General features: G+C 36.7%; 2 protein-coding genes and 1 non-coding gene across 21 annotated transcripts in view; 2 read left to right on the top strand and 1 right to left on the bottom strand.

Annotated features, from left to right (window-relative positions):
• Positions 1-5,281, top strand: part of NAPEPLD (N-acyl phosphatidylethanolamine phospholipase D) — a 32,218-nt gene extending 26,937 nt beyond the window's left edge. For 8 of the 19 annotated variants that reach the window (XM_086886668.1, XM_086886669.1, XM_086886666.1 and 5 more), the window contains one exon: positions 22-1,108. In XM_086886668.1, coding sequence (XP_086742794.1) covers positions 22-150 — 129 coding nt within the window. In that variant the 3' untranslated portion in view covers positions 151-1,108. Of the gene's footprint in view, positions 1-21; positions 1,109-2,320; positions 2,432-3,949 lie in introns of those variants that run through there. The other 11 variants (XR_015286111.1, XR_015286116.1, XR_015286109.1 and 8 more) reach the window with 2 other exon arrangements.
• Positions 2,617-10,583, bottom strand: ARMC10 (armadillo repeat containing 10). The gene is made up of 6 exons (XM_086886677.1): positions 10,439-10,583; positions 9,026-9,171; positions 7,801-7,935; positions 6,381-6,557; positions 5,283-5,354; positions 2,617-4,154 (listed from the first exon to the last, which is right to left on the bottom strand). Exons 1-6 carry the CDS (start codon positions 10,581-10,583, stop codon positions 3,903-3,905), a joined length of 927 nt encoding a protein of 308 aa, XP_086742803.1. The 3' UTR covers positions 2,617-3,902.
• Positions 10,514-25,718, top strand: part of LOC111923297 (uncharacterized) — a 64,477-nt gene continuing 49,272 nt past the window's right edge. Inside the window, exons 1-6 of the transcript XR_015286123.1 lie at positions 10,514-11,482; positions 12,258-12,282; positions 13,842-13,963; positions 15,200-15,256; positions 17,964-18,116; positions 18,225-18,389. This is a non-coding gene — a transcript (uncharacterized LOC111923297). The remainder of the gene's footprint in view (positions 11,483-12,257; positions 12,283-13,841; positions 13,964-15,199; positions 15,257-17,963; positions 18,117-18,224; positions 18,390-25,718) is intronic.

The following is a 25,718-nucleotide window of genomic DNA, read 5'->3' as shown; positions in this document are numbered from 1 at the left end:
TATTATTCTCATTTTTTTCAGTATTACTTGGATCCTCCGGTTAAATTGAATGAAGCTCTGGAAAGATATGGCTTGAAAAAGGATGACTTCTTTCTCTTACGTCATGGAGAATCACGGAATTTGAATACAAATGACCGTTTTGAAAACTGAAACAGTGTCAGTTCCTTGTAAGCCCTGTTTGATTTGAACTAGCAATTAATGTTACGTACTAACATAATGTATGTACACAGTAGATTTTTTTAGATTGAATTGGATTTCTAAATGCCAGGTTTGTCAGTTTCAGAACTAAATCTTGCATACCAATTTCATGACAAATTTTACTAGTTATATTGTTTATAAATTTAGAGAGGTGATCTAAAAGTGGTTTATATATGTGTTGTCTGGGAATAACATGCTCTGATGTACACCACTGAAAAAAAAAGTTATTTTTAAACTCTTCTTACCTGCAGCAGCAATAATACCTTCAGCACAGAACATATTCTTAGGATTAATGGCTGACTTAAATTATTCATTGTTAGACTGTCATCTCCTACTTGTTAGTCTTCAGGTTATGCCCTGTACTTAGATAGCGTCACTGTATGTTTTGTGGGGTGAAGTCTTCCAATACAGCTGTGTTGTTAAAGCACAAGCATGGTAAAATTGTTTCACTCTTCATATTCATGTATTGATGAACCACAAAAGCTGAATTTTACATCAAAGAAAATGTGCCTTTTAAAGAGAGATAATTTAATAATGCATCATGGATGTGTAAAACTAACTGCTGGCCAGAGTATCTGCACACTTCTATTGTTTTGTCTATTTTTAAGTTAGGTCTGAATGTGTCAATTGTAGCACATGAAGTGGAAAAATATCCTAATGTCACTTGTCCTTGCATATACTCAGCCTTTTTCTAAGTACCCTTCTTTTTTTTTTTTTTTCTTTTTTTTTTTTTCCCCCAGTAGAAAGTCTTAAGCAAGGGCTGTGGTATTTTTTCTAATAGCTTCCCTATAATTTTCAAACTGAATGAGAGATTACAGCATTGTTCAGTGTTATAAAACTTGGCCAAATGTATCTGTATCAAATTGTCTTGCTAATTTACAGAATTAAAGCCTACTGTTGCCAATAAAAAGGATTGTTATTCTCCTTCATAATTTCATTGGCAAATCATGTTTTGTTTATGATTTCTTTGGTCAGTAGGATATGTGGGTTGGTTTGAAGTTTGTTTATTTTTTTCTCTTGCTGTACATTTTATTTTCATATCCCATAAAGGTAAATATATATAAAAAGGTACACTATTTAAAGACGTTAACTTCTGGCGACTAATCAAAACCAGTTAATGAGATTTCATGGTAGGAACAACTGAGGTAATCTTTTAACTGTAGACAGTTATCAAAAGTGGTTTAAAACTACCCTGTGATTCAGTGTAGAGGGTCTTTCAGGTGAAGTCCTTTGTATTTTCACAACAGCTTCAATTACAACTTGGGTGATACAATGTATGTTACCTATATGTAATTTTGTGGAGGACACCAAGCTGCAAGGTGTGCCGAGTACTTTGAAGGACAAGTTTTAATGAGGTTGATTTTGTTGTGGGTTGTTTTCTTTTCCTGTATTAATCATCATCAATAGGTTATTCTGTAAAATGATATACTTTAGAAAGAGTGAAACTAAAACACAGAATACCTAGATAAGCAGTCACAGAGCAGAGAAATACTGGCTTACATGGATCAGAAACTCAATGTCAGTAATGACATGTTTTGTTTTCGATATGTTAATTCACAACATTTGTACCTAGAATGGTGACCGTTATGTTTTGCTTGGTGCTGATAAGATTCCACCAAGGGTGTGGGGTAAGTGATAAAAAATGAGACATCTTTGCATAAAAGTACATTGGAAAGTTTTGCATGATTTCAAAACATCTCAAGAGCTCTGTTAAGAAAGCATTTAAAAATAGTTCTTTCTAGACCAGAAAAAGAAAACTGAGACAATACTGTAGCAAGATCTCATGTATTTTTAGAAAAGGTCACTTGTTTCTGTCAGCTGTCAAAGCAACAGATAAGAGATCAACTCTATCAAAAAAGATGATATTTGAAAAACTTATTTTTAGGTTGGAGAACACAGAAAGTGGCATCTAGATATCTCTGTTGATCTTAAGAAACCATGTATCAGCTATACCTAGAACAAATTGGTCCTAGTGTCTTGTCAGGAGAGTAGTTAAATTCTTAGTGTCTGGCCTAGTCTTTAATTTTTTTAGTCAAATTCAGTAGCAGAAAATATTAAATCTACAAAAAGTTGCAAAACATTAAGTGATCGTAATGTAACTTGCTTATTACAAACTGTACAGTGTTTTAGGAGCAGTGGGAAGGCGAAAAGGAAGTTCACTGTCAATGCAGCAATTGTCAAGTTTCTGCTGGGAATCATGCCAACTTCTATTTCTGCCTTAACTGTATTCCTGGTGAGTTAAAACTACCTATGTGGATAAATTAGATACATGTAGCTGTATCTAATACCCCTGTATTGATCCAGGGCATGGGTGTGTCACAGTTTCAAGGTCATATTTTTCTTGCAGTTTTAGCTATTTGCAAAGTGACCTTCTGAAAATAAGTATCTATTGCATTACAGAAGGAGAATATAGCAATGTTTTCTGAAGAGCAGAGTGAGTTTAATAAATAAGAAAGATGAAGCACTTGGAAACAGTTTAGGTGATACAGTTCTCTTAAAAATGAAACAAAGAGGAAAACTATCCTAGCCTTTACATCTGATACCATTTTAGTTTCTCTGTAGTGGAAGTTTTCAGTTGTTTGGTTTTTGAAGTATTTTCCAGTATGTTTTCTGTTCATCAGTGAAACTCTGTTCAGGTTCTTTTACAGTGATGTTTGTATGGATTCCACTTCATTTTGAATTAGTGCTGGATTGATGACTAAAACTTTATGGGGGCTAATTCTGCAGAAGCACTCATTCCAATGATGCTCCAGTTGCAAAAAAAAAAAAGAAAGAGGAGTAAATATCTCCAAGGAAAGGAAACTCAAGGGCTGCTACAGAATTAGAAGCTTTTTTAAAAATGTGTATGATACTGCTCTTGTAGAATTTTTTTTTATAATAATGAGAATGCTGAATTGTAGTTGCAGATAATACTTGACTCCTAATAAAATATTTTTAAAAATATATCTGCTTTCCCTAAAGTGACAATTTTAAAGCAATATAAAAAGCTATCAATTTTTTGTTCAAGTGTACAAACTTTTCACAGTTGTGATTAACTGCACTGTAGTTTAGCTAAATGGAAGAGATATACTAAGCATACAAGAATGAAGTTTTATAATAAATTCCTTGCAGGAAAGATGAAAAAACCTAGGTTTGGTGACTTAAGTATGCAGCTTTCATTGAAGATACAAATTCTGTAGGAAGCCAATGATAGTTTGGTATTGTTCTTTATTTAATATTATTTTGTAAATTTGGCTGTACCTTTTCATAGACTAATAAAATATAAATGCCTAATCTCTAATTGCTAAATATTTAATGCACGCTTCTAAAGAGGTAGTTCTTCAACAGCTGTAAATACTTTAAAAAAAGACTTTGATATTGCCAAAGATATATACATTCACTTCACTCATTCATTCAAAATGTTCATTTTACATATGAATGTTTTCATGTTTTAAACTGTTTGTCCCCATTGCACAAATGTAGCAACTGTGCAGTGGTTTATTGGTAATAATTAAGCTATTGCTTTTCTCCTGCTTGTAAAAAAAAATCTGTATTAAATACATTGCATTCTCTTTTGCAGTAACTCATTTGTGCCTAGTAAAATGATAGTATTTAGGTTTGGTTTTTTTCCTCCCTTGCATTGTTTACTTGTTGCATGCTTTTATAGCATAGCATTGCTAAGATTAGATATTTTCATCAGGTCATTCTGTTTTAAGAAAACAACACTATTGCATTAATATTCTCACAACTTGTTCTTTCACTTCTGAATCAGGGTGATGCAGCAAAGATGCCAGTCTCTGAGTGAATGGGGCAGAGTCCCTGCAGAGTGTGAAGAAAATTGAGTCTTCACTGTATTCCTCAATGATGGTGCCTTCTTCATCATTCATGTTCTTTTTCAAGTTTGCTGCAAATGCCAGGGCTCGAACTAGAATGTCTCTGTTTATATAGTTGTCAAAAAGTAACAACATTGATGGCACCTAGAATGTTGAAGAAATATTCCACACTTAATCACCAGCAGTAAGTATGTGTAACTAAATCAAATTTCAAAAAATGGAAAAAAATGTGTACCTAAACCAGAAATTGTATGAAATCCCAGGACTTTGTATGCTGTGAACTCCTGTCAGAAATTTGTGCAGTGTGCAAATGTTCTCTCTAGAAAAGACTGGCCTATGAATCAATGGACTAATAACAGCTTTGTATTTTCAATCTCCAAAATGTGGCTGTCTGGAAAACTCCCACTTGGAAGAGAAGGTCTGCTTCTCAGCCACATTGATTTTTGTCCTGAATGTTTTTGTAGCATATCTGATAAATGAAAAAATAATACGCTTAACAGAGAACTGAATATTTAGCTACCCGAAATTTGTTTGAATAATGAAAAGACAGCATTATCTAGACTAACTTTGCTCATGGTAGATAGCTCACAAATACAACATTGCATGCTTTGAGAAAGTTACTTTAGGGAGAGAGACGAGGATGCAGCACCATTCCAGCCCCAACTGTTTTGGTGTGAGGAAATGAAACTAAAAGAAACCTATGTGCCAAGGCCAGCACAGAAAATGTCACACAAATTTGTCCATGAAAAAATAAGTAAATACACAGGGAAAGTTCACTTAGAGGCAACAGTTTTATGGCTGCATTTGAATAAAGGGGTGGGGATTCCAGTGGAATTGGGCTGGGTTTGGTCTAGTACATTGGCTATAGAAACAGAAATTGAGAAGGATCACTTACAGTATTGTTCTATTTAATGGTTTTCAATCTATATAATGACTGTATGTCTGGAAATGGAAGGTTAGAACAGGCTTCTGCAAGTTATCATTGATTATTTGGAATGGTACACAAGAAGTACAACCAACTATCTCCAAGTTCACAGGCCCCATGCCTCTCCCTTTGTAAGCATGGTATCTGTACTACACTGCTCTCTGGAATAAAGCCAGCCCATGAAAGAATGTGCAGTTAGGTACCAATTTTAACCAATCAGTGTCTAGAATTTGTTCTGGAATTGCATATGTATTTCTAATACACTATAATTCTTCTAGTGCATGCAATATCTAAATTGCTACACATGTATATATGCTAAAAATAAAACAAAGCAACAAGAACCTTACTTGAGCTCTGAGAAGATGTCTTGTCATGGCTGGGTTTGCAGATAAGTTCACAAGTACTTTCAAAACATGAATCTGAAGTGAGGAATGTACAAGTTCATTAAAAGATCCAAAACAGTAAGTATAGCTGTAATGGGCATCAATAATGTCAAAGCTGACTTGGGGAGGAAGAGGTAGAATGGGTTAGTTAATGTCTTGAGTATTTTGGTATAGAGAAAACTAAGGTATGGACATGTTAGAAGCAAATTCAGATTGACTTAAACATCAAAATAAGGCAAGACCCGTAAACAAATCTCAGTAGGCAAAATGCAGAGTATTTTTAAAATACAAAGAAGATGGTTAAGGACTACATTTAAAATTATCTGAAGCATATTCAAATACATCTTTGTGCTTTCTTGGGCCTTGTGATGCTAGTCTTTAAACACTAGGAAAAGGCCATATTACTTCATATACTTAAGTACAGTAGGTGTTGTTATGTCTAGTGGAAATGTGTGTTTTGGAAAACTGGTTTTGATCTGATAGAGCAACCACATACACTGATGGTACCACAGTGAATGAAAACTTGAATGAAAGCAGTAGTTTGGTCCCTGACTGAAGCTTGTTTCAGTATTACAATAATTCACAAATAAGCATGATTTCCAGTTGCAGTCACTAAGGTTGCCAGAGGTGTCATAAGGTGTATAAGGGAACAAAAGTCCATAACAGAATCACTGCTTGGCTAGTTTTCCAACAGAGATTCGTGCATCAGTGAAGCCTTCCCATGCACGCTCTCCTTGCTCTGTGATGCAGTAGCAATGTCTTGAGCAGAAGAGAATTCTGGAGTTGCTATGGCAAAGGCACAGGGCAATCACAGTGCACCCTGCACTGCTTTGCTAGGGCTACAGTCTGATGGTTCCACTACCAAGATTCTGTTCCCTCCCCCCTTTTTGAATTTATATTGTGAAGCTAATACAGATCTATATTTTACTGCATAAAATCTGTATCATTAATGAATATTTGGGTTTTTTCTTAGCAAAATCTAAACCATTTTACCAAAATGGTAAGAAATACGGCAAGTAAAGCAGCTTCATAAATGGCTTCATAAATAACACTACCCAGTACCTGTGTCCTTTCAGCTCCTTCTGAAAGCAAATGAAGAAAGCATGGAATTGAATTTATCATCTTTTGGTGGTAGTCACTGGTAACAGACATATTTGTCAACAGCCTGAGTCCAGCTAGCTGCACATCAGAGTTCAGGGGAGCTGACTCAACAGTCCTACAAACTTGTGCAATAAATACCTGGGGAAAGGGGAGAGGAAATAGAGAACAGTTTTTGATAAAAGCATATTTTCTGTCACAAATAGTATCAATGGCCTAGCTACAGTTACATAAATACTTGCTAAACATTGCTGGCTGAATGGTGAAGGTTCTTGGAAATGAGTACTTTTTTGTTTTGACTATTTCAAACATTCTAGTGGCAGGACAGAAGCAGACCCCACACAGCATTATGCTCTCTAGTCTTCCTGAAACATAACTTGCTCTGAAAACTTAAATTGCTTTGGCTCCATCTCAGAAGTGACTCTCAGAAATTCAGAAGTTGTTTTAAAAGTCACTTATAAGTAACTAACACCTTAAATATTGAGAACAAGCTAAGGACAAGCTTTGAAATTAAATCCTTTCTCCCAACAATGTGGCCCTTTTACTGGACTACACTGTAGGACCAGCAATGACAACTGACATTAAACTACTATCTTTACCAATTTTTCTTCTGGATGGCAGTATACAATGAATCTTGGAGTCCTAACAGAAAAAAAAAAAATAATTTTCCCTTACCAAAGGAGTCATTTTCTACTTATACATGTAGACAAATATTGGCAAGCACTACTTAATAAAAACTGCCTATTGCTAAAGATGCTGCAAACTACTACATACAGTCACACTACTTTTTTATCAAGCTACTGAAACAAACTACTAGAAATCTTCAAATCTGTCTCAGTTCACCACTTGGACTATTAATTAATCAGATTTCTTTTTTCTCGATGTTTAGTCTTGTCATATTCATAGCATGTACTGTATTTACCAGTGGAACTTGTTACAATTTATGCACACTTTTCTTTCAAGATGGAGTTATCACCTTAAAAATTGGTCTCATACAAACCCGGGGGCTCAATTACTCTCCTCCCTCAACTAAGGAGTCAATCTGCAATCCATTCTGTTAAACAGCCACTGGTGATGTTCTAGGCAGGTTTGCAAATCATCTTACCTCACACAATTTTGCTACAATGTTAGCAGCACAATCACTGTTTAACAGTATACTGTGAAAGCTGAACGCAAACTGCATAAGTTCCTGTGTTTTATTTTAAAAGTAAATGCCAGTGAAGCAATGCATTTTAAAGTTATCCCTTCAGTCATCCAGACTGCTGACTTGTATGTCTATTATCAAAGCATTTTGGCATCCTGGCTTGTATTTAACAAATATACTGAAGGACCTGTACTATCTCTTTGCCTCAGTTACTTCAGTTTTTCCCATTAAGAATCTTACCTGTATCTCTTCCTGATTTTTAATATTCATACTCAAATTGTTAAGTGCATTTAGCACTTTTTCTTTAACTTTGGGAGCGCAGTTGGAAAGCATCCCTCCAATAACAGAAAGACCATCCAAATTTCGGATTATATCCTGAAATATAGAAGATATTTAATAGGATTTTTAAAATTCAATTTAAATGCTGAAGCATTCCCTCAAAGTCTCCATAGTGACAAAAATTAAGTTTGTGAATGAAGAATTCTAGGGCTGACTGCTCTGTGTAAAGAGAGTATTAGCAGATACTGCTTTATTGCTTGTTCTGAAACTAAGAAGGATCTTGTTTAGGAACAAAAAGTATTACTGTTATTTGACAGTAGCACATCAGCAAAGGATGCTTAAAGCATTTTAGATTATAAAGAATAAAAGGAAATTAATGGATAGTGAATTTATAGAACAACTTAGCCAGATCACAGTCCCTAAAATACTGCCTGAATAGGCCAGAATTTCAAGGTGCAGCTTCATATTTTTATAGTAAAGGTTCTGAAACTTTTTTCCATTACACTTGTTTTTATTACTATTTTAATTGTTCTCACTTGAACTATTGAACTTATTCTCACTTGAACAAAGCACTGTTGGGCTTTGGGTTCTGATTGAATTCTGTTCTATGAGATATATATTAAGAAAGATTATATACTTTGAGAAACCAGAATAGATGGCTGTCATAAGTAGCAAAAAAGGTGGGACCTTGGAGGTTAAACTGTTAAAAAGGCATGAAAATCAGCATCCAGCTCCAGGTTTTTGTGCATTCTATGTCCAAATGATTTGGAGATACTTCTATCTTTGTAAAATTGCTAATGTGCAAACAGCACACAACTTTGTAAGGGATAAAAAATATAGTTTATCTCATAGACTTTTAGATCTGAACCAGAAAGAATTTAACCTAATATTCAGCCCTTTCATTAACATTACATAATTGTAAGCAACAAATGATATATTTACAGTACTTTGGAAGTACAGGACTCTGTACAGACTTTAAGTCGTCCAAACATTATTATTCAATAAATTCTGTGAAACTAGTGAATTACATTACTTGGGCCAGCAGAAATTAAGGCAAGACATTAAATGGATTTTAGAGCACAAGCTATCCTAGCTTCAGTCCTGTGTCAGTCTAGCAGAACATCAGCTCTCCTCTGCCAGACTGGCTGGCATTGGATATTGTTGTTTTCTACAGAACAATACTCACTTGATTTACAGAGAAGGCAGCACTGTTGCTGAGAGTGATTAAAGCTTGCTCTTGAATTAATGGATCATCTGTGGCCTGGAGCAAATGAATAAGTTTCTGTAGAACATCCACATCCATGGTATGAGTTGACACTGGAGGACTGCTATCTGTTAATGTTTAGAAATGAAATTTGTGATACTAAGTTTGAGATATTTCACTTAGGTTGCTACTTAGTGTTTTTTGCAAAGCTGAAATTTGACTCTCAGTTGTAGGACACATTGTTCTAAGGCTGTGCCCAACCATCATGTCATGGTAAAAAGACTGTGTTTTATGACACTAAGATTTCCATCTTTTTCCTGAGTCCTCCAATTACCTCTTTTGAAGGTGGAGAATAAAAGGAGCACACAGTTAGAGGCTGAGGTGCGTTACTTCCTGGTTCCAATAGTAAATTTCCTTGGCAAAATTGTAGTAATATTCACAAATTTGGGGAATATTCACAAAATACCGGTTAGGGGTTTTTTTTTTGTGTCCCTGAAATAAAATGTGGAAATCTGTCTTGGCACTGTAGGAAACAAAACTTCCAGTTTACAGACTACTACTTCCAGAAATTATAATCACACTTTGCTAGTATGCTGAGGTCCTTTGACAAAGTAACAGCCACAATGTTAGGCACACTGCTGATCATGGCATTACTCAAAACGGAAGAAGGCTGCTCCTGAGTAAGGATGATGTAATGGAGTACCTGGCCTTTATAAAAGGGCAACAAATGTCACCAAAGGCTATTTTCAGCCAGGTTGGAAGAAGAAGTATTTATTCAGCTGAGGAGCTGTGAGACCTGATCTATGACTGTTGGACTAGTCAGAGCTTACTTGAGATGACTCCTGAGAAACTACCAGTGCTTTAAATTCCACAGCTTTACTTCCAACATCTGACCAGGTAAACACCACAGTATTCTTTCGGGGTAAAAAAAACCAAACCAAAAACAACCCAAAAAACCCCAGAGATCAAAGTTAATTATGATGATCCAAGAGCTCACTTCAAAAACAAAATCGTTTTTCATCCTCGTCTAAATATTTCAGTTTAGCTTTGTATTATAGGGGAAACACAAACAACTGCAATAACATAAGTAAACACAATGACCGGACGTACGCTTTGGAGGATTTCTAAAGAAAAAAAAAAAAAGAAAAAAAAGAAATTTGGTTTTCTAAAAATCACGCTCCAGAGCGCTCCAAATGGCTTCGTGGCCTGGAGGGCCGGTACGCAGGACTGTGGCACCGCCTCTGGCAGGGCACAGAGCCGCCTCCGGGCCCCGAACCGCGCTGCAGGGCCGCGGGCTGGGAACGCCGCGGGCTCGGAACCCCCCGGGCCCCGCGGAGCCTCCCCCGGCCCCGCCGCACACCGGAGGGGCGAGGTCCGGCCCGCCCTGCCCCTCACCTGCCGGCGGGCTCCGCGCGGCCGCTGCTCGCCGGCCCCGCCGCCCGCCTGCCGCCGCCAGCCGCCACAGGCAGTAGCAGGCACCGGCCCCAAGCAGCAGGGCCGCCGCCGCCGCCCTCAGCGCCGCGCCCCGCGGCTCCCACATCGCCCCGGCCGAGGCTGCGTCTCCCGCGGAAGCCACCGCCCCATCCGGCGCGGCTCGGCCGCGGCTCTGCCCTTCCTTCGGGCGCCGGGCGCGGGTGCTGTGCCTGAGGTGCTGCAGGGATGCCGAGCCCACAGCTCCGTGTGCCGCTGCGTGACAAGGCTGCGATGCGTTTCTGTTTTACAGGAAGGAATCACCCGCGCTCCCGGGCCGGCCCGGTCCCGCAGCGCGTTCCGAAACAGGCTTCCCGCTCGGGGAGGCGGCCCGCTGGCAGCAAGGGCGGTCCCGAGCCATGGCAGGCCCTGGAGAGGGCACATCATCCCCAAAGTGGGTGACCGCCGTCTCCGCCGCCTCTGGCACCTCGTCACCCTCTGGGTGTCCAGGCGGTCGGCAGTCTGGTCCCACAGGAGCCGGTGGGACAAAAGACTGCCCCGGTAACATCTGTGGAAGGGAGCCATTCGCCACCCCCCCGCACGAAGGGCCCCCCTCGGCCCTCAGCAGAGCCCTGGTCCCGGCTCGTTGTGCCCCTCAGCGCTGGCCGGGGCATCTCATACCCCTCCACTGCTCTCTGCTCGCCTGGGGCTTGATTTTGTTCTGCTCGTTTTGTCACTGTTGCACGTTTTTCATACTTCAAACGATTTATGAAAACTTTAAGAACGGAAACAAGATGAAACAAAGCAATTCTGCATTATAATCTATGTTAAAATGAAGACGAACCCGGTGAACTGCACTGGCACCTTCCCTGATACGTTTAACTTCTTCAGTGTTAATTACAGAAAAGCATCTAGATTCCAGCCGGATAATTCCTTCCTCATGAGTGCAGTGGGTGCAATCCATGTTTTCTAATGGTGTGCCTGTCGTAAAGATGACACAGGATCATGCTTCAGATACTGGTGGATTAGGTATTCTTGTTGGCACAGAAGTAAATAGACTTCATAAAATGTCAGAGAGTAAGAGTGGCGCAGCGTGAAGGATTGTAGGGGAAACAGGGTTGGTAGGTTTGTCCTTAGAATTTGTGAGGTGATTCTCTGTGTTTCTGTGTTTCCCTCCTTCTTTGTCATGCTCACCTCTGCTTGTTACCAAATCTGCAGCAGCTGTTTTTCAGTTTCCTTCAAACAAAAAAAAAGGTGAAATGTACAAATGCAAGTTTAAGAAATACCCTGATATATTTAATCTGCCAAAATAGACTCCATTTGCAATCAGCTATTACAGCCAGGATTTCCATGGAAATAATAATAAAGAAACCTTGAGCCAATTACAATAATTATAGACCAGTGCTGCCATGTAGACTAAGCACTTCTGGGAGTCTGTCTCTAGATCATTCTTTGTTTTCTAAGCACAGAAAAACAAAACATAAGATGTATCAGCATGAGGTGTATTTCTTGATTCAGCACTTAAAAAACAGCTCATATCTACATTTCCAACCAGAAATTTTAGCTACATAGCTATAACAGCATTATAGAAGCAGTGACATTAAGTTAATGAGCTAAAAATGAAAGAATTAAAGATAAGATTAAAGGAAGACCCTTTTTAAAAGAACCAGTTGAAAATTACCCTAAGATATTTTTATCCTTGTTTTTCTTATTTATTAGAGGTTGTTGCTTGTTGATATCTGGCATATGTTTCTTATTTAATTTTGTTATATTTTAATTTCTTTATGCGGTTTCTGTTTTACAGGAAGGAATCACCCGCGGTGATTATGGTATGCTTGGTGTGAAGATAAATGAGATAATACTGGTCCTTTTATTAAGGAACATCAAAGCTAAGATGAGGCCTTTGAACATTTATACACATAGTCTCAAAGTTAAGGATACAGAGTTCTAAAATGGCCATTTGCTCAAGTCTTTTTATGATGAGGCTGTGGTTTGGACATGGTCCAAACAAGTTAAAGTTCAAGTAATCTTGTCCAAATAATTTAGGATTCCCTGCTGCATCTGAGAATTTCCTTCCTGTGTGATTTCTGTCTGTTCTCATCCAGATTTACTTTTAAACATTATTCATTAAAAGGCAGGGAAACTGTAATCCTGCAAACTCTTGTGTGTGAGAGTTTCACTGTAGTTAGTAGCTGTATTTTTACAATGTTAGAATTAAACATGGATGAAGAGCTGGCCTAACATTTTTCTGCCCTGGACCCAAATCAATTTTGCCGTGAAGGGTAAATGGCTAAAGTGATATTAGGAAGAATGTGTGAAAACATTGGTGATGGGCTCTTTCAGATTGCTGAGAGACTTCTGAGAGACTTGAAGTCTAATAGAAACAGCCAGACTTGTACAGACCTAATTGCTTGACATAATTTACACAATTGTTTCCAGTTTTACACCTAGTCCAAACATTACTGAAGAGTACTTGAATGAGGGTTGCAAGACGAGCTGTTACAATTCCTTCCTTATTTAATTAATCTTCTCAAATGTTAAACAGAGGCATTGAATTCCAGTATATCACTGGATGGATTTGATTTCTTGTGTTTCAGAACACCCAAAGGAGAAGTTGTCTGTTTCTTTGAGAAAGGGCGGTGGGGGGAGGCAAACAATAATTGAAATAACATATGGCAGTCACATACATATTATCCAGCAGAGGGAGTAGCTTACCAATGTTGGGAATGGCTTTGGGAATTTGCCCATAGGAGAATTTGTGAAAAAAAACATTTAGCTGTTTATTATTTAAAGTATTGCATGCCATGAATTACAATGATAAGTAAGGCATTTAAATATTTTTAGCATAGTCAGTGGTCAACCACCCTTGCAAATTACATTTCTGTTAAGAGGATTAGAAAGATGCTAAGGTTGGAATTGGTGTGTTGACTAGTTTTATAAATATTCAGACATCTAAACTGAAGACAATGGCCTTTAATTTTGTCTTCACCTTTTCATATTGGTCTTGGCTTAGATTCCCAGAAACACAGAACAGTTTGGGTTGAAAGGAGCCTTCAAAGAATATTTAGTGCAACCACCCCGCCATGAGCAGGGACACCTTTCTTTCACTTGATCACCTTACTCAAAATACTGTCCAGCCTGATTTTGAACACTTCCAATAATGGGGCATCCCAACAACTTCTCTTCAACCACCTTCAGAGATCTCTTCCAATTTACATTATTGTCTGATTCTGTTTCTGCACAGTGTACTGATTAGAACATGGAAGGCCTGTCAAACTGTTCCCTCTACCTACCTTCCCTGCTCTCTGCCTCTGCAGGGCGAGGGGCAACTTGACAGGGTGCCTTTCTTGTCTCTATGCCATGCATGACATTTGCTCTTTGTCCACAGCATGTGTTTGATTTAGAGCCTTCCTCCTTTTATTTGTCCTCCCATCATGCTTCCTGAAAAGGATTCAAGCACAAGCTCCACATTTGTTTAATAACAGGAAGAGGCCATGTCTTGAAAGGAAGGTAGTATTGCATGCCACGTTTTGACATTTTTACCAGCCAGAAGAACTTTTTGTTTGTAGTTTCCAATAAATAGTCACTTAAATAACTGCAATTTGCCTGTATACTTTAATATACCTTGCTAGTTCTTGCTGTATCTGAGCTCAAAGTCCAAAAATAAATTATCCGTGTCCTTTAGCTGAAGATAGCTAAAGGACAAATGAGAAAAAATGGTTCATTGGTTATTGTGCATTGTTACTAAATGATAATGTAAAATTTTATGATAAAACAATTCTGAAAAGCAAATACTTTTTAGCTGCATTTTGTTTTCAATATTGGTTACAGGATCAATTTTTGCCCAGCCTCTCATTCAACATACTCTTTACGTCACAGTATTAAACTTGTTTTAGATTCTGTTTTTTATTAAGCAAATAAAATTATCTAAACTTATATATGTTCTTTTTTAAAATTCATATTAAAATCAATGAAATTCTTAGTAGGAATTGCTAAAGAAATGCCACTTATTTTACTATCCTAAACTCAGTACTTAGAAAACTAGCAATGGAATTATGCTGATACATGCAATATTACCTTTAAAAATTGAAAGAATGGCAACTGATAGAAAGAAATGCCTCTATTTTGGGGTGCTTTAAAAGATTCTGGTAAACTGTTGTTTATTTCAACAGCTTCATAACTAGATGCTACTTTGCTGTAAATACAAGGAATTAATTTGCAGCTTCTTTTTGTAGGTGTTATTTTGTGGTGTATTTATTGCTCATCCAAAAGATCCACTTGCATTTTTAGAAGAAAAGCTCAGAGAATTAATGGCAAAGGGATTAGATACTTTCTTATAATATATACTGAATTATTCTGTGTGTGTGTGTGTGTGTGTGTGCGTCTGCTATGTGGTTTATAATATTGCACTTGGAGTTTTAAAATATGCTAATGATACAGCATCTTATATGTAGACTGCAAATTAAATTATAATCTTACTTTTTTTTTTCAAATATTGATGGCATATGATTTTGCAAAAACCGTAAGGCAATATCTCTAAAAACATTGAACATATTTTATTTTTATATCTATGGGTTTGGAGGGATTGGGGTTTTTGTTTGTGATTTTTTTTTGTCTACAGAATATTTAATGAATATAGCCTCCACTTAATGCTTCTGTTCGTTCGGTTGATATATTAACCCTTTACTTTTGTGGTAATCAAAACTGAGGTGATGTTAAGGGTTTTAACTTCATTGCTATCCACAGCACATTTACCTATATGAACCAGGGATGTGGCCTTCAAGCACTGCATCATTAAGTGAGGTAGTTATCATTTTTTCTGTTCTCTGTGTGTTCTTTCACCTTTTTTAAATGACAGCACAACATGAGATAAAAAAAATAAGGATTTAATTTTGTTTATATTGGAATCGTAGAAAATAATGTGATATTTCTTGATTTCTGCAATTTTCTGGTTGAAGTTTTCAATGGGATGTGATTAATAAATCCTTAATGTTTGGATCCACTCACTAAACAATTGAGTCAGTAAGTTGGCATGCAGTGTGACCGGATTTTTCTCTTGATTATCTCTGTATAACTGTATAACTGTACTCAATTTTATCTTCTGTTAGTACATCTGTCCTGAATTCACAGCAATTACATTTCAGCTTTTTCCTCTTTTGCTAACTATTCTATTGGTATTCAGATCAGTCCAAAAGTGAAATGCTTGATTTATACAGTACATATATACAAAGACAAACTTTTTGTAGTCAAATTATCTCGTAGATTTTTGTAGGAGTAAGAGCAATATGTGAGATAAATCACAGTATTTTATGAGGCCCATTGCTATTTTCTTCTACAGTGATATTTTTAGCCCTTGGTCTTACACAGTTTTGGTTTTGTAGAAATTCAGACAGGTTTATTAAAATACCACTTAGAATCATGTGTAAATGGCTGACATAGCAATGGGTCATGAAACAATTTTTGAAAAGAGTAACTAAAATATTTAGTATGTTAATAGCTGAATAAAGCTGATCAATAAAAGAATGGATGTGATGGATAAAATCCTGAATTTCAGTTACTGATCTTTCCTTCAAGCACACAAACTAGTTCTGGTATGCTAATTAACTTTTCTGTAAAAACAGTAGTGCCATTTGGTAGTGAAGTACTTCTAACCATACACAGAAAATTATACTTGAATATTCATCACTTCAAATTAGATCCTTTAATTGCATGGAAAAGACAACATTTATAAAACAGCAGTACTTTGTGTACTGTCATAAATTATTTTTCAGATTACTAAAAAAATTTTGTGCAAAAAGAATGGGACTTTTACAGCAGAAACTTAATGAAGCTTTATTTTGAGTAATTTTATGTATTTTACACATACCTCAGGAACATCATGGGAAAAATCTTTTACCAAAGCAGGATTTATGTTGTTCCTTTGTGTGAGGAAAGTTTTGTTTTAACACAACAAAAACATAACACAATAACATAGAGATTACAAATTTAGATTTGGTATTAATTTTCTCTAATGTTATTCTATCTTAAAACTTATCAGGTCTGACCTTGCTCCTGTTCCAATCCTGAAATTTTTGTACTTTAATCAGCTCTATTTGTGAGAAATATGGTGGTATACCCAGAAATAAAAGGACAATTTCCATTTAGGTCTGAAAGTAAACAATCTGTGCTCTCTTATACTCTTTCTTTGGTTTTCTGTTCTTGGGATTAGGGAGATCATGTTTTATGTAATCCAAATTTTCCTTTGAAAAATGGGGATAATACCTAGACATGTTTTAAAATATGATAACGACAATAAACACATCCACTGATTTCTTTGTTATGTGTATAAAATTTGATGATCCTCCACTTAGAATTAGGTAAGGTGGGTTATTTTGTTTTGAAAAGCATGTAGTGCTTATTATATAGGAGCTACAGCCCTGCTAGGAACACTAGTGTAAATTTTTACTAAGAACCACAGAATAACAGAATTGCCAGGGAGGTAAATGTTTTCAAGCTGTGCTGTGGTTAACCTTGGTGCAGATTTGTCCAGGGTGTTTTTAGGCATTTTAAATATCACAGGTGCTGGAGACACACCAATCTCAGCAAGCAGTATATTCCAGTACTTCATAATCTTTTCTACTACAAATATTTTCCTAATACAGTAGCCCTTCTAGCAAAAAAAAAAAAAAAAAGCCCAAACCCACCACATTATTTTTTAATCTTATTGTCTTATACAATAGGGACATGGAAAATTATTCATTTTTCCTTTAGTGCAGTCTTTCTAAGATTGTCTCAGCTAAGACTTTTGTTAATTATCTCAGATGTTGGACTGGAACAGAACAGGTTCCATTTATAATTTCTCCCAAGTATGTGAATATTTTTTTTTTATATGAAACATGGGAGATTTTGGGAAATGGATTTAGCCATGGAAAGTCTAATTCATTCAGCAAATCAGATACAGAGATAGTGTATTTTAATATATCAGTGATATATGACTCATTTGAAATAATATTTGTTCTGAATCTAATTATTTCTTATTGCTTAGCCTGGAAGGAAAATGGGACTTTTACCAAAGGGTAATATATATAAACTGAATTTGCATTTAGTTACATTGGTTTTTTTTGTATTGCCAAGGAAAAATGAATAGCACTTAAGTAAATGCATGTATCTAGCATTTTAAATGATTTTCTGTAAACACTCAAATGTCCTCCCATAAATACAGATCTGTACTTTAGTGAAGTACAGATGACAGTAGGCGGGACTTAGTAGCAGTGGAAGCAAGCAAATTTTTATTGTTCAATACTTCAGAAAATTACAAACAAGTAGAAATTTTATTAAAATGAGCGTATGAAGCGCTACTGAAAAATGTCATCAATGTGTATTTTATTTAAATTATAAATAATAAACATCAGTTCTATTCAGAAATTTACATTGTTGAACTTGACTGCTTTGAATTTTACAGCAAATTGCAGAGTTTTGTTGATTTTTCTTCAGGTCAGAAACTGTATTAAATTACTCATTCTGTTTACAGTTCAGAGAATGGATAAAATATAATTTGCTGAAAAAGAATGAGAAAAAAGCCAGAAGATGGCTCTAGAATAAGTCCATTATAATGTCCAAATATTAAAAGTTATTACACAGAAGTGGAACATGTGGATACTAACTGACAAGGAAAGAAAGACATGTAAGTCTAGGTATGCATATTGGTCTGCATAAGACAAAATATATATCATATATAATCAAAGGTTATGCTGTAATAATTAAATGTTCTTTATTTAAACAATTTATCTAGCTGTCTTTTTGCAGGATGCCATCCACTGGCTGGGCTGTGAGAACTTGATGGCATGAGTGCCCAGAGAGGCAGGTCCCTGTGTTCTTTGCTAGGACAGATGGTGCTGGTACTCTTCTCTCAAGACTGGGCAGTGATGCTGGTTGGGAGGTGTTAGGGAAATGGAAGGTGTGTCAGAAGTATGGGGTGGAAAGAGTTGGGATGCTTTTCTTGGAGGTGAAGTGTGCAGTGATAAGGTTAAAACAGGAGGGATCACAGACTTGGAGTCTTAGCTTTGATTAGATGTAATGCATGACAAGAGGTGAGGATGGAGTGAAAATCAAACTAAGAAACTCAAAAAAACCTGGTGTCTTAAAATACTTAAAATTTTAGTTTGACTAGATTGGATCAAGATACCCTGTTTCTGGAATGTAACAGGGCATTCCCAGGGAATAGTAATCTCAAATTCTGTCCATTCTTAGTAGCAGTTGCACTGATTGGTTTGACTTCCATGATTAGGTTAGAATGCATAGAACAGTCATTTTTTAATTGTGTATATTTATATTGTGCACACTTTTGTAGACATTTTGGGTAAACTAAGTCACCTAAACACACATTTCTGGTATAATTCCACATGCCCTGGGATATGTGCTGGGAGCTGGGGCTGCGGAACTTTGAGACAAGCTACAAAATAATGGCTTTATTTTTGTATGAACTGCAGAGGGAACAAAAAATATTACAGAAAAGCAAGAAGCCTACTGAAAAGCTTCCATTTTGTATTTAAAAGATTGCAGTTCCCTTGATCCAGAGAAAATTACAAATCTGTATGGTTGTCACCTGGTTTCTTTTTCTTGAGCTGTCACAATTTTATTCAGTATGGGAAATGCAGAAAGAGCTCTTCTATTTAGAAGACAGAGCAGAGGTTTGCTCTAGCTGAGTGCCTGACCATATGCTGCAGAAGGGCAGAGCCCTTTCTCTCTTCCTTTCTCCTTCTGTGAATCCTCATGTTCTCTTTTAGGTGGATCCAGAATGTAGATACAGTCCCCTTCAACAGGAGATAGTTACTGGGTGTTGTCTCTTTCAGGCCAAATATGTGTTTGCTTTGGGCATTCACAAACTGTGGAAAAAAGAAGCATGCCTGGACTTTTCAAAGTTCTGGAACTTATGATTAGGGGCATTTGTTGTCTCTGGCATTGTAGATGATGTTTGGTGATGGATCATTTCAAAATTATGGGGTATTTAGTAAATATACTTATTAGCACACTATCATTTATTAAAGCTTTGTATTCTGATCCTGTTCCAAAAAATAATAGGAGTTTTTACTTATGGCTGGACAAGAACTGTCCTCAGGGCCAGCTGGAAACCATTTGCTTTGTAAATTACAGTTTCCTAAAAAAGGTCAGTGGTACCACAGTACCCTGATATTGAGTTATTGACAGAAAATTATTGCTGTGTTTTAAAGGTGGCTGTTGCGGTCTTGATACCGAGTTTTAAATTAGGTGGAATTTTGAAGTTAAGGAAATGATCTACATGGCCAAATTAAACAGACTTTTGGTTAGAGAAGCTCATGATGGATCCAACTATATTTATCATGGATGCAGGTCTTTGAAGAGATGCACAAAAAGAATTTGCTATTGAAAATGGCCTATACATTTCTATAAAAAAATCTTTGTAAGCCCCAACTGTATTGCTTCGCTGGGTGGTGGTGGGATGCAGAGACCCCACATCTCACAACTGCAATAGTGATTTCTGCTCTTAGCCTTTATAAAGGCTATTGTGAATGAATTCATCTTGTCAGAGTGACACAGGAGTGAGAGAGACAGGACTTTTTATCTGATCTCTTGGAAGCTTTTAATCCAGCTCTTTCCCCCAAGAAATCTGTGAATGGATGCCAAGGGGCTTACAGAGAAACTGACCTTCTATGCCCTGCAGGTCAGGGTGGGTCAAAAGGGAACAACCAATAAGAAACGTAGAATTAACATGAAACTGAAAAGCATGCTAGACAGGTGACTGTGCCTCACTCCACCTGCAAGGGTAGGCAGTTAAAGTTTCTTCCCTAAGGAGAGTGGCTAACTGTATCCTAGATAGCTTCTTCCTTCCAGGCTATACTGTTGGTTGGCTCTCTGTCCCCCACACAACTGCATTCTGAACCAGCTAAATATCTTTAAAATGAGAGTGGCTACAGCAAGTTCCAAAATTTCTATGGTAAGAACATAAAGCCAGAAATCCTGGAAGAAGTTTATATGAAGTGAATAGAGACAGCTTGTTGAACAGCGGCATACTTCGAGGAGCAGGCAAATTACCTGAATGTATTACCTAAGCAATTAAATGCTAGTGAAAAAAGACACATTAGTTTTTTTAGATATTAGACACATCAGTAATTTTCCTACTGAATTTTCCATTTCTAGCTAATGAAATTGTAGTCTATGGAAAGTTGTGTAGCTAATATGGAAATATGCTTCTATAAATGACAGTGGCATCTTTGCTGTGTTTTCACACTGATATCTTACTATTAACTTGCATATCTTAAATACAAAGGTCTTTGGAAATGTGTAAGAAAAAATTCTCTTCAGTGATATGATATAGGATAAAATTAGAAAGTGTTTCTGTATTTCTGCTATCAGCCAATTGCCATATCAAGTTTAAACTGTTGCCATCAGTGTATTATTGTGCAGTTATAAAAGTAATTACATTACTAGCATAAAGTTTTTCTTATATAAAAATCACTTTAGGAAAAGTGATGAGGGATGCTATTAACTGTGTTCCTTTCTAGTTTCTTCTTCATACTCAAAATTGCATATTTTAAGTGTTGCATATCAGAAATTTCAGTATGTGATGATGCAATTCAGAAATGCAAACGGTTATGGATATGCGACATTTTAGTATGTAAACATGTCAAAAATATTATGCAGAAGTGACATCCATGTGTGTTATGTTTGACTCTTTGAGGCTGCTCTTCTTTTCACTGGCCTAGCTTTAAAGTATTTTTAAATACTTTCTTGCTAGGAGCCCCCTGAGTCTTCTCCAAATGAACAGTCACAGGTCTTGTACTTACTAGTAGGGAATATGCTCGAATTCCTTAGCCATTTTTTGCCTATTGTTGGACCCTCTCCAGTGTGCCCATGTCTCTCATGTACTGGGAAGCCCAGAACAGGACACAGTACTCCAGGTGTGCATCACTAGTGCCGAAGGGAAAAATCACCTCTGGATCTCTTGGCAACACTCCTAATGCAGCCCAGGATACTACCCATCTTCTTTGTGGCAAGGGCACATCACAGGCTCAGGTTCAACCTGGTGTTCAGCACGACCTCCAGGTTCTTTTCTGACAGCCTGTTTTCCAGCTGGGCTGCCCCCTACAGGTTCTGGTGCGTTGAGTTGTCTGTCCCCGGATGCCAGATTTTACACTTCTTGAGCTTCGGGGGGTTCCTGTCAGCCTCTTTCTCCAGCCTCTCAAGGTCCCTCTGGATGGCAGCATGACCCTCTGGTCTATCAGACACTGCTCCCAGTTCAGTGTCATCTGCACACTTGCTGAGAGTACACTCTGTCTCATTGCCCAGGTCGTTAATGAAGATGTTGAACAGGACACTCCTCAATACTGACTGCTGGGCTATACTGTTAGTTACTGGCCTCTAACAAGAGGCTCACTGACAAAAAAACCCCACAAACTAAAAAACAACAACAACAACAACCAAACTTAAAAAACCCAAAAAACTAACTATGGTCCTAGATATTAATGTGGTGTTCACAAATAATCAGTACTTCATTCTACTTCTAGATGTATAAAAGCATCTTAATTCTTCCTGATTCTGTGCATGTAAGTACATGTGACTGAGGGTTTGGAAGTTAATTCCCTTTGTGACAGCATTTTGCAATAGTTTCAGGTCAGTAATATTTTTCTCAATATGGCTGTATGCTCCACTAAGCAGAAAAGTGGGCAGGAAAACTAAAAGTCTTTATGATCAGTGTGAGAGGTTTAGTCCTAGTGTGAAAGTGTACTTGATTCGTTAGGAATCGCCTGCATCCCAACTTTTACTCATCTATTTTTTCATGATAAGTCTGAAAACATCTTGGAAGTGTTTTCATGAGGAAAAAACTCCTCTGCTACAACTAGACAAGATCCCAAAAAACATTTTTGATTCCTGGCACAGTATTTCTGAAGCAGGAGAATGTTACTAATTGACTCTTTTCTAGCCTACACTTTAATTGAATTCAAATGCATAAAAAGAAAAGGAAAATGTTATTATTTTCAAAATTAAAAAGTGTGGTTCTTTTTTATGTTTTGAGACTATAATGCATTTATTATTTAATTTGAAAATACATGATTGAAATTGCTGATGCAGCCTATAGCAATTAGAGTGATTTCTTTTGTTTTTGTAAATAACTGTGTAATTATGACATGTGAGAACAATTTAGTCTAGATTGGTGATGAAAAAGAACAACTGGCTAAGCATAAAAAGTATTTTGGTGATAGTTTTGGCTTTTATATCATAGGGTAAAATAACATTCTCAGTGATACCAGCATGCAAATTGTTTAGTGATAGAATTTAATCCAGTATCATAATGAATTTTGGGAGCTAATAAAATAAGCAAGCCAAAATAAATCACACACAGCTACATCACCTCCTTTATGGGTGTTGTACTTAAAAATGTTAAATCCTTCTATGATTTTCTTATTGTGTATTTGGGTACAAAACTAAAATCATCATAATGATTCTTGTGTTTAGGACTGAAAAAAAAGTAACGAACAATTGTGATAGAATTACATCTTGTATACAAACAGCCTTTTCCGTCACTTAACTGACTTGTATCTAGTGTTGATTATATCATTTGGAGTATCCATATGTTGATTGCCATCCATTTTCATTTATCTTACATATCAAAGACACTGAATTAAATTCTTGTCTCTACAACCTTGCATTTCCCATTTTTGTTGATAATTAATGTTTTCTGTAGGCTCAAAATCAAACATTATATCTATTTACATATACTGAGTGTTATTTTAAGCTGGTTGTGATGAGTCATACATGACAGTCTACAGGGGCTTTTAGAAAACATTGATTTATAAAGCTGTTTCTTCCAGCTTTGAAGATACACTATAGTTCTTTTCAGGCATGAAACACATTTAAATCAGTCTCCTATTGATATTTAGATTAACTACATATGTTTTTATGTTGAAACTCACTGGATATATTTATCATATAGCCTACTTGTACTATTCTTTTGAAGTTCTTGTGGATGGTTTAACATTGCTGCAAAACTATCCATCGTCTTTTAGAGACTGAAAATCATATTTATATTCTTTTCCTTTGACATTTTTTCAGCTAACAAACTGAGTTGAATTGTCTGTTCAATTATAGGCTACAGATGTGATGAACCTTTCCATTTGAACTTATATGAGCTACAGTTCTGACCTCATCTTTCCAAATAAATTCAAGATTACATAGATTTTGGCAACATGCTTTTATTGTTAATGTTAAAAAAACAACTATATTAACTGTGGGTTAGGTCTGTTCATCTGACTAAGCATGCTTGTGGGGTTTTCTTGATAAATTAATAATCTGCAATTTTAAGAAATTTGGTTTGTGCACTCTAATTTTGGCATGTGGTGTATTCATGAAATAATAGTCTTTATTAGTAGTCTAATAGTCTTTATTAATAGTCTAATATCTGCATGTGAATGTTAATATGATTCCAGCTCAGAATGTCTTTGGTAAATCAGAGTGCCACTGTGCCAGAGAATATGAGTGTATGGGATGTGTGGGTTATGGCTCAGCTGTTTGTGGTATTCCTCCACCTACTGAGTGATCTTGGAGAATCATTTGTCGTCCATGTGTGACTGGGGACTGCCTTTAACTGCTGCCATTAGTATTCATAGTGCAGGAGCTAAAACTTCCTCAGAAGCTTTTGAAGTGTTTTATTTCCAGTATTGACAGATATTTCCATTTTTCCTGTATTCTGTCATGGAAAACATGGCACAAAATAATATTTTCTGTGTTCCATGTAGCTGTAGAGAGAGGGGAACTACCTCTGTAGAGCACTGTATTTCATCCCTTAAGGCGGCACTCCTAGGACACGCACTGCTTATTAGGAAGACAAGGCAACTGTCTTCATGCAAATGTACCATGCAATTATTTCCTGGCTATGGACAGAGAAGGAAGGGAAATCAAGAGAGAAGTTACTGAAAGAAGAGACTTAAAGAGCTTGTAAAAGAAGAGGAAGGCTCATGATTTTCTTTTAGATATGGAAGCTCTTCTGGGAGCTTTCTGATTAAATGGTACAGAAACATAGAGGTGTCAACATTAAATTGTGTTTTGTGGCTGTGGTGTTTGATGGAGATTTTATTTTACAGTACATTTTCGAGAAGCTCAGAGAAATTGCAATGAACCCTGTAATGCTGAAGTTTTTATCAATTCTTAGTCTTTCTCCCCATGTGTGTTTTTCATATATATTATTGTCTTTTTTCTTGTGCTGCCTCCTTCTGCACTACCTTCATAACTCTTGTATGCTTTTTCTGTTCATACAGTCTTTTCTCAAAGAATTTGCTACTAGTCACTATCAGGAGATCATACTAACCTATATTATTCCTGCCCCAACCTCCTATTTCTGTTTTGTTCTTACATTATTTGTAGTTACAATTACTGCCATTATCATTGTCTATTCTGCCACATCCTCAGTGAGAGTGTCTGCAAATGCCAACATACACAAAATCCTGATGTATTTCAGCTAGTTTTTCAAGGAGTTTCCCCCAGGCACACACCCCCTTTTTTTTTAAGTTATAGGAAACTAAACCGCAACATAAATATTTCTGTGTCTGTTTTGAAACAATTCTCTAGTATCATTGAAAAAAATGAAATATTCAATAATTTTAAGCAGTAAGGAATAAAATTATAGTGCATTGTAGTAAAAATAATAGAATTTCCAGCTATTCCTTGAACACTTCAAAGACCATCTAAGGAAAACAGTATCAAAGACAATTCCAGCATTCAAAACTTCAGACTATTTTTCATTGCTAGAAGTCTTTTCATTTGCTGATTGCAGATGTCTAATCAGTACTGCTCTTAAGTACTGAATTTAATTAGATTTTATTGCACAAGTGTTTCTTTCATGGAGCTTCTGTGCTGACACTGAATTCACAAGGTCACATGGAAACCTTTATTTGGAGATAGTTGCTGAACCATGTTCCTTGTTAATATGTCCCTCCCTCGCTTACAGATTTAATTTAATAGCTGTGGCCAAACATCTTGTGCTGTCAGATGCGGGCAGGATGTTCAGCTCTTTATCCCCCTTCAACCTTCAGCAGGTACAGCACTTTCTTTTGCCACTGTTTGAAACCCCGAATGATCACACCCCTCCCTTAACTCTGTCTTCTACTGAAGATCATCCTACTTATCACTGTGTATCACAGGTTTTACCCTTGTTCCTAAGAGGTACATTCATGATCTCTTTGGGAATTCCCAGGGCCTCTGAACAAGAGCAATTAGTCCACTGCTTGTGGTCGTCAGTCTTATCCCACTGTTT

This window comes from Cyanistes caeruleus, chromosome 4 (genome assembly GCF_971803275.1).
Source record: "Cyanistes caeruleus chromosome 4, bCyaCae1.hap1.1, whole genome shotgun sequence".
NCBI lineage: Eukaryota > Metazoa > Chordata > Aves > Passeriformes > Paridae > Cyanistes > Cyanistes caeruleus.
The sequence above is the reverse complement of the archived record's forward strand: the minus strand, read 5'-3'. Positions and strand labels throughout refer to the sequence as shown.

Excerpts from the sequence above, each read along its gene's own strand:
- ARMC10 (XM_086886677.1), bottom strand. The coding sequence starts at position 10,583 with ATGTGGGAGCCGCGGGGCGCGGCGCTGAGGGCGGCGGCGGCGGCCCTG. Across the intron at positions 7,936-9,025 it reads CTGCCTTCTCTGTAAATCAA|GATATAATCCGAAATTTGGA; the intron begins GTGAGTATTGTT and ends TCTATATTTCAG. Across the intron at positions 4,155-5,282 it reads GACATCTTCTCAGAGCTCAA|GTGCCATCAATGTTGTTACT; the intron begins GTAAGGTTCTTG and ends TCAACATTCTAG.